Genomic DNA, 8927 nt, shown 5'->3' with positions numbered 1-8927 from the left:
GCCCAGGTGGGTCTTGAACCGGCGGGCTCAGGCAATCCACTCACATCAGCCTCCCAAAGGCGCGGGAATACAGGGCTGGGCCACCGAGCCCGGCTTCTTTTCTTTTCTTTTCTTTTTTTTTTTTTTGAGTTAGGGGTCTCACTCTGTCATCCTGACTGAAGTGCAGTGGCATAATCACCGCTCACTGCAGCCTCAACTTCCTGGAATCAGGCGATCTTTATGCCTCAACCTTCTGAGCCCCTGGGACTACAGGCATGTACCACTATGTCTGGTGAATTTTTTCCTTTTTTCCTTTTTTTTTTTTTTTTTAGAGATGAGATTTTGTTATGTTGCCTAGGCTGGTCTCTACCTCTGAGGCTCAGGCAATCCTCCTGCCTTGGTCTCCAAAATTTCTGGGATTATAGGCATGCGCTACTGCACCCGGTGTTTGTTTCTTTTTAATAGATTTCGTTCTACAGAACTATAATACTGAGTGATCTATCACAGAAACAAAGAACTGAGTATTACATGTTCTCACTCATAAGTGGACCTTGAACAATTATTGTAATACTATAAGAAAAGGTTGTCAGTAGTGGGAAATTGTTGGGGTTGGAGGGGTGAGATTGGCAGTAGTGGGATTCTGCTAGGGGAGGTGGGTACACCTCATCAACAAGGGTATCTATATAATGAACATTTGCATACTTAACCCTGAATTGTACCCCCACATCGTTAAAATAAAAAAAAAAAGAATTATAGTCCTTTGCTCACTGTATTGTCCGGTTACTAGAATGTGGATAGTAGAAGTGGTTTTTATTTTTTTGAGTTGGAGTCTCACTCTGTCACCCAGACTGGAGTGCAGTGGCCGCTCCCGGCCACCGCAGCCTCGACCTGCTGGGCTCCGGCGATCCTTCCGCCTCAGCCTTCCAGGTAGCCGGAATTACAGGCATGTGCTACCACACCCGGCTGATTTTTGATTTATTGTAGAGATGAGATCTCGCTGCCCAGGCGGGTCTCGAACCTGCGGGCTCAGGCAATCCACTCACCTCGGCCTCCCAAAGGCGTGAGATTACGGGCTGAGCCACCGAGCCCGGCTCAGAAGTGGTTTTAAAATGGGTTTTTATGATTTTGATCTTGATCTAAAGGTCTGAAATACAACTTAGAGATTTTGTTGTCAGAATCTTAAAGGTTTGATTGTTCTATTTTAGGGCTTCTTGACCTTGCACTATTGAAATTGGGGGCAGAGAATGTTAGTTGTGGCGTGCTGTCCTGTGCACTTTAAGATGTTTAGCAGCATCCCTGGGCTCCACCCTCTAGATGACAGTGGAATCTCTCAGTTGTAATAACTAAAAATGTCTCCAAATGTCCCTTAGGGATATTCGAGAAATACTGATCTATTTCAACTCACATTGCAAAGTGAATTGTTTGTCCTAAAGGCAAGTTTTCCCAAGGAGAAAGTGAAACTCTCAAATACCCTGGGGGAGCTTTTCATGGTAATCAAGATCTCAAGATCTCTTCAGGGTAAGTTGTTTCCCATAATATTTAGATTCTGATTTGGGTGAAATGCCAGAAGCCAGATGCAGAGTTGGTGCTGTTTTATTTCATCCACTCATTCACCAAACATTTATTGAGGGCCTGCCACGTAGCAGGTCCTGTGCTGGGCTTTGGGGATTTGGGGGTGAACAAAATAGACCTAACTCCTTTGGCAGGGAGCTGGGCTGAATTCTGATGGGTGTCCCCAAACCTGTGAGCTCTGAAGACTGGATTTACATGTTATGCTAACCCTGAGATAATTGTTGTCATTGATTTCACTTAGAGAATCATGCAAAGATCCTGACTTTATAAAAGTGTTTTCTTCATGCATATACAATTCCTTATCACATACCTTTCTACAACCCCTAGCACTTTCACAATCTCTGAGATAAGAGAGGGATGGTGGGACTGATGGAATCACATTCATCTTCTGGCTCTCAAGACATTATCTCACCAGATGTTTTCACTGACCTTTACCTGCATAAACTGCTTCTAAGAGAGAGGAATTTAAAAGCAATGAGGCAAACCATTTTGACTCTACTACTATTTTCCCAACCTAACTCTTCTCTGTGCACTATAAAATCTCCCCGCACAGGTGCTTGACTCTGGTGCTTGTGGCCTGATGGGAGCATTTGTGCCTGGCTTAACCCCAGGTGCTTAACTCCCAGGACTTTCTGCAATATTATCTTTAAGACCTGAACTTTTTGGGGAAAGTCTTAATTTTATTTAATTTTTTTTCTATCAGTGAGACTTGTTAGAATCCCTGCTGTTTCTTTAAACCTTTACCAAGACTTTTCATATAAACTTACTTGCAATCATTACAATCTCTTTGTCATATTATACCTAGTGTCACAATTTTTTGGTGTGGAAAGTACAGTTGCAGCATTGGCTGTCCTTTTAGGTCACTGTGGCTTTCCTGGCTTTGGTTTCACACTAGAAATATGCAGGTAATTTATGATTCTGAACCTCTGGTCCTGATGTTGGCAAGTCCAAAGTTGCTATTATTATTTTAAAGAACAGGCTTCAAGAAAAAAGTATCATAAATATTGGGGCTGCCTAGTAAATGAGATGCCCTACGATGTCTTTTTGGTAGTTTTTGATGTTTCAGTCTAACTCTGTTTTGCTAGGGGCAGAGATCCACTCAAGCTCACACAAGCAAAAGGAGTTTTTTGTTTGTTTGTTTGTTTGTAAGTCTATACTAGTTTAGGATCTAGACCTGGAGCATTGTCAGGATCTCAGGCAACTCAGTGAACCTCTGCCTTTCTCTCCTAGGTATCTTAACCTCACCTTCGAGACTGAGAAAGCATATAGTACCTTTGAAGAACTAAGTTTGGAGGCCAGTGTGACTGAACTGCCATGCAAGGTTTGAGAGGTGGTCAAAGTTAGATCATGCAAGGGCTTATCGACTAGGCTAAAAGCTTTGGATTTTATTGCAAAATAATGGAAAAATGATGGAAATGTTATAATCAGGCAAGTGATGCAATATGCATATGACCGAGAAAGATTATTCTGGCAGCAGAGGGAGAAGAACTTTCAGGCCATGGGAAACAAGTGTGACAAGTGCTGAGCCGAGAGAAGTAAACAAAGTTAGGAGGTCATGTCTGATTTTCCTAATAATGACCCTTGGAGACACTTCCCAGTCCAAGATCTGTCCTAGGGTTGCACACTGCATTAGGTTGTCATATCTCTAAACCATTTCTCAGCCTTTCTTTGCCTTTTATAATTTGCCTTTTTTTTTTTTTTGAGTTGGAGTCTCACTCTGTGGCTCAGGCTGGAGGGCAGTGGCATGTTCCCGGTCACCGCAGCCTTGACCTGTTGGGCTCAGGTGATCCTTCTGCCTCGGCCTTCCAAATAGCTGGAACTATAGGCATGTGCCTTCACGCCCAGCTAGTTTTTTTGATATATTGTAGAGATGAAGTCCTGCCAAGTTGCCCAGGCTGGTCTCGAACCCGTGGGCTCAGGCAGTCCTGTCACCTTGGCCTCCCAGAGTTCTGGGATTATAGGTGTGCCCGGTCAACTTTGCCATTTTTAAAGTAAAGGAGATAGTCTTCAAAGACTATACTTTAATACAAGAATGTTTCTCAGTTTGGGCTTTCTAAAAATTGAGAAAACATTGGTTTGACTGATATTTTCTCATGATTAGAGTCAGGTTATGCAAAGTAATACCACAGTAAAAACCTTGAAAGTGCTGCTCTATCCTTCAGAGTTCATCATATCAGGAGGCACATATATTAGTTTGTATCATATTAGCTTTGGTTGTTGTACTAACTCTGATTTCTTGGTTCAGTGTAGTGTCTATTGTATTTTACATTTCTAGCTTTTGTAAACTTAATGCTTTAACATCTGTCCTGCATGCATATGCCAGATACACCTTGTTCTGGACAACCTGTTAATATGCTTGAGTCATCTTGCCTTGATCTCCTGACTCTTGACTGTTTTCCAAATACAGATTAGTCAATCCTAAAACTGTTTACTCTGCCTTGTCTGTTTCTTTAGATGGAAACCACAGTAAAGGAGCTTGCACACAGTTCCACCTTTTCCCTCTGCCTCTCTGTATCTCTTGTGGCATGAAGTGTGTATGTACTATCTCTCTTGGGATCTGTGACTATAATAAACCATATTTTCAATGGCAGTTGTCTCCTTACTTATGTAAAACCTATTAAAATATCTTCCAAGTTTCTCTGCTTAAGGTTACTTTTGTCCCTTTTTAATTCATAAGTAATTTGTGGAGAGATACCTCAAACTTTTTTGACTAAGATGCATATGAGAAAAATATTTTACATGTTCACACACACTGAAACAGTCATTTTATTTTATTTTATTTTATTTTTTGAGTTGGAGTCTCACTCTGTCACCCAGACTGGAGTGTAGTGGCATGCTTTTGACCACCGCAGCCTCGACCTGCTGGGCTCAGGTGATTCTTCCACCTCAGTCTTCCAAGTAGCTGGAACTACAGGCACGGGCCACCATGTCCAGCTAATTTTTTGATTATTGTAGAGAATAGGTCTTGCTAAGTTGCCCAGGCTGTTCTTGAACCTGAGGGCTCAGACAATCTTCTTACCTCGGCCTCCCAAAGTGCTGGGATTATAGGCCATGAGTCACCTTGCCTGGCCTAAAACAGTAATTTTATGAAGTAATATATATTGTTTCCACATGAAAGTTATTTTAGTTTCTATTTTGTTCTATTTCTTTCTTTCTTTTTTTTTTTTTTGAGTCAGAGTCTCACAGCCACTGCAGACTCAACCTGCTGCACTCAGGGGATCCTTCTGCCTCAGCCTTCCAAGTAGTTGGAACTACAGGCACATGCCACTATGCCTGACTAGTTTTTAAAAATTTATTGTAGAGATGAGGTCTCACCAAGTTGCCCAGGCTGGGTTCAAACCCGTGAGCTCAGGCAATCCTCTCACCTCGGTCTCCCAAAGTGCTAGGATTATAGGTGTGAGCCATTATGCCTGGCCTCTATTTCATTTTAATATAATTCTTGCTTTGACCCACTAAAATGATTTCACAACCCTTTAATGAGTAATGACCTCTCTTTGAAAGCACAGTCTGATGGAACTATCACTTTGAATCATCTGTTTGCAAAATGAAAAATAGATGGGAGGGGGCAAAACTGATAGCAAGGAGCCCATGAGAAGGCTCTTGCCATAATTCAGGTGAGAGAGATGAGAGAGCTTGGTGGCTACTGACAATGAGATTGACAAAAGTGGGTAGATTTGAGAGATAAATGAGAAAATTGAGAAATTTGAGTTAACAGAATTTCATGATTTTTTTTTTTTTGAGTAGGAGTCTTGCTCTGTCACCCTGGCTGGAGTGCAGTGGCACGCTCACAGCCATCACAACCTCGACCTGCTGGGCTCAGGTGATCCTTCCGCCTCAGCCTTCCAAGTAGCGGGAACTTCAGGCGTGTGCCACCATGCTTGGCTAATTTTTTATTTATTGTAAAGACGAGGTCTCACCAAGTTGCCCAGGCTGGTCTCAAACCCCTGGACTCATGCAATACTCTTGCCTCTTCCTCCCAAAATGCTGGGATTACAGGAGTGAGCCACTGCACCCGGCCAGAATATCATGATTGATTGCATGTGGGGGTGGGGCAAAGAGGGAGGAGTCAAGAATGTCATACATTTCTGTTTGGCCTCTGGGAGGGATGGTGGTGCTGAAGCTTTATGGTTCAGGCTCCATCCTGTTGAATTGGAGATTTTAGGATATGGGATTGGAGCTGTATGTTAAAGCACACGGTCAATTGGTTTTATGGCACTCAGGAGGAAAACCTGGGTTGGAATCACAGCAAATTGAAGTTGGATTTTACTCAAGGAGTTTTTAAAATTTAATATTCCCTGCAGGAAGCTAGTTCAGAACAAGAACAAATGCTCTAAACTATCCCAGGTAATTTGGTGTTGAGATAAATAAGTAAACTAATATAGATAAGCAACAAAAATATATTAAAGAAGTCAACATAAATTTACCAGAATGAATTTCACTTTTCATTCAGAACACCTTCCTCTGTCTCTTTTGGCTGCTCTGAAAAGTCCTATATACATATACGGAGAGAGCAATGTGAAAAATAAACTACCCTTTTGCATTATAAAGACACACTACTTGTCTAAATCAGAACTGAATTAACCTGGGCTTTTCCAGATGCTGGTCCATAAATCAAATCCCCCAAATCTGGCAGGTATAGGTGCGGGAAATAAACACGTGCACGGTGCAGGCTGTTGTCAAGGGTCAAGAATTTGAGACGGCATTGAGAGACTGGGTTTTTCTCGTGGAAGAGTATGGGTCTACACACACAGTGCTGGGAGTGACGGACGGTGCTCCGTTAGGTGGTCCCCCATCCCTGCCCTTTTTCTGCTTCCCTACCTCCCGTTCCCCCTCCCTCCTTTCCCCCCTTCTTCTGCGTTATTCTGGGATTAACGGCAGGGTCGGCCTCATACACAAACGCAGCTGGCTTAGTAAGGGCAGCCTGAGCCCCGCTGTGCAATCACGACAGGAATTCCAGTAAGTTGGCAACACTGGAGTACAAAGGCAACAACAATGAGGAAAACCCTTCAGTGCAGAAAGGAATGTTTGGAGCCCCGGCTGCTACAGTGAAAGGACACACACACACACACACACACACACACACACACAGGCACACACACACAGGCGCGCACACACACACAGGCTCACACACACGCAGGCACGCACGCACGCGCGCGCGCTCTCGCGGATGCCCACGTGCGCAACGGGAGGCAGCCGGTCCCCGCTCGCACATGCAGTCCTCCTCCAGCCCGCCCGCCAGTCAGCCCGCCAGGGCGCGCGCCTCCCCGCCGCCCGCCGTCGCTCTTTGTAAGTCGGAGGTGCGGGGACGCTCATTGATTATGCTGCGCGGCCCCAGCGAGCGTCGGGCCGGCCTGACCCCGGCGCGGTCTCGTACCATCGCCCCGGCCGCCGGGAACCGGCATAAATCACCCGCGAAGACTGGAGTGCAACATTGCTGCCCCTCGCCGCTTCCCTCCTCCCACGAGGGTCGTCCCCCTCACTCCCCAGCGCTCCCCCCGCCCTCCTCCCTCCGGTCCCCAATCCTGCCGCCGCCTCCGCGCCGCGCAGCGCCCAGCACAGGGCAGGGAGGCAAGCAGAGATCCAGTGACTTTGGCCAGACCACAGACCTCTGCGTGTCCCTGTCCAGAACCGCTCCCCTCCCCCCGCGCCCTTGCCCACAACCCTCTTCTTTTCAAGTCTACGTTTTCTTTTTCCGTGTCGGTTTCTCTCTCTTTTCGTCTTGCGAAAGTAACACCCAACCTCTCCCTCCGCTCCCCACCCCCCTCAAAACGGCACCAATCAAAGCCCGCCGAGGCTACGCGATCCAGACTGTTGGGGTCAGCAGAGCACCCAGAGGGTCGGTGCTCCGGGAAGAGACTGACGGGAGCTGGCAGGTTCTCGTCCCCCCGAGGGGATGAGGCCGTCGGAACCTGCCCAGGGACCTGGCGGATACAGGGCTGTCCCCTCCCTACATCACGGCTCCCTCGCCTGAGGAAAATCGGCCCCTGACGCCTTGGACCCGGAGCCCGGGGCTCGCTGCCGAGCTGGTTCAGGGGCCGGGGCGGGAGGCTCGGAAACAGCCCCTCCTCATTCGGGTCTCCTGGCACTGGAAAATAAGCTTTGCTCCTTTTCTTCCATGGGCTCGGTGTCACGTGCAGGCTGAGCACCGTGAGCTGAGAGCGCCCGTGAGGTTCCCTCGCGGGGCTCTTGGGGATCCGGCCCCTGCCAGCCGGTGCAACGCGGCCCCAAAGAAGGCAGCCGCAGGGTTTTCCGAATCCCTTGTGCTTCTCCCTCTTTCAAACGGGCACCACGGAGTACACGTTCATTCTTTTCAACTTTGCTTCAAAATGGACAGGCTTGTAAGGAGCGCCATCTGGCCACGACACCTGTTGATGTGGCGCTTAAGAAGAGCTAAACAAGGGATCCAGCCGCCGCCCAACGACAGTCCGACCTTCTCTCTAATTTGTAAAAACACAGAGCACTCGCCTCTCAGCCGTCTGTTCCCTGCCGGGGCAGCCAAGGTATCCGAAGGACCCTAGAGAGCTCAGGCCAGGAATGAAGGTCACAGATCTCTCTAGCAGGCTCTCCCTTCTCCTTCCCTGGACTCTCTCCTGCCCTTCTTTCCCTCTTTTTCTTTTCTTAATCGTCTTGACTTTCTTTATCTGTTTCTTATTTTTTTCTTTCTCTGCTCACGCCTTCCCCCCCTCTCCATTCCTTTCCTTTGCTCATGTAGTGTCTAAGACTGTGTCTGTGGCAGATGTCCCCGTGAGCCGCCCCGCGGGCTTCCTTGGGGGGCAAATCCTGCGGAGAGGTGGCGGTACCGCGTGTGCGCGTGTCAGTGCGCGTGCCCGCGCGTAACTGAGCCTGTGCGCCCGGGAGTGGGCCTGTGCGTGTCGATGTTGAGCTGTGGCTGGGGAATGTGCGCGCGTGTGACTGAGCGCGCGCGGGGCGTGCGCAGCGGTGTCAGTTCGTGTCCAGCGAGGAGCGTGTGCGCCTGGCTGAGCACGTGTGTGAGCGCGCGTGTGTGGAGTGTGCGTGTGTGAGCGTGCGTGTGTTCGAGAGCCCACTCTCCTCCCCCCCACCCCTCGCAAAGTGCAAGGGGCGGGCCGGGCGTCAGGGGGCTTGCCCTGCCGGATTCCCGCATGCTAGTTCCGGGGCGGTCGGGGCTAAAGGGCTTTATGCACTGTCTGGAGGGTGGGGACTGGCGCGGCTAGAAAACGGGATGCCTCGGGCGCGGGGGCAGGCTTTCGGCCACTAGGAGCCGTCCGAGGCGCGGACCTGCAGGAGCGCTCGCGAGCCCAGGCGCTGCGGGTGCAGTGTGCGCCGCGCGCCCACCTCCCGGCGGAGAACGGCGAGGCCGGGGACCCTCGCGGGGATGGAGCGCGGGACGGCGGCGG

The 8927-nt window shown here is 48.5% G+C and overlaps 1 protein-coding gene across 1 annotated transcript in view; it reads left to right on the top strand.

The window, feature by feature from the left end:
• Positions 1–6869: 6869 nt before the first annotated feature.
• Positions 6870–8927, top strand: part of LOC103268533 (low-density lipoprotein receptor-related protein 2-like) — a gene marked incomplete at its 3' end in the record, with an annotated part of 150240 nt that continues 148182 nt past the window's right edge. The window contains exons 1-3 of the mRNA XM_021716584.1: positions 6870–6949; positions 7469–8051; positions 8301–8569. Coding sequence (XP_021572259.1) covers positions 6870–6949; positions 7469–8051; positions 8301–8569 — 932 coding nt within the window. The remainder of the gene's footprint in view (positions 6950–7468; positions 8052–8300; positions 8570–8927) is intronic.

This window comes from Carlito syrichta, unplaced genomic scaffold, assembly GCF_000164805.1.
Source record: "Carlito syrichta isolate Samal-C Ts95f unplaced genomic scaffold, Tarsius_syrichta-2.0.1 Scaffold308846, whole genome shotgun sequence".
Taxonomy (NCBI): domain Eukaryota; kingdom Metazoa; phylum Chordata; class Mammalia; order Primates; family Tarsiidae; genus Carlito; species Carlito syrichta.
Note: the sequence above shows the minus strand (reverse complement) of the source record. Positions and strands in the feature narration are given on the sequence as shown.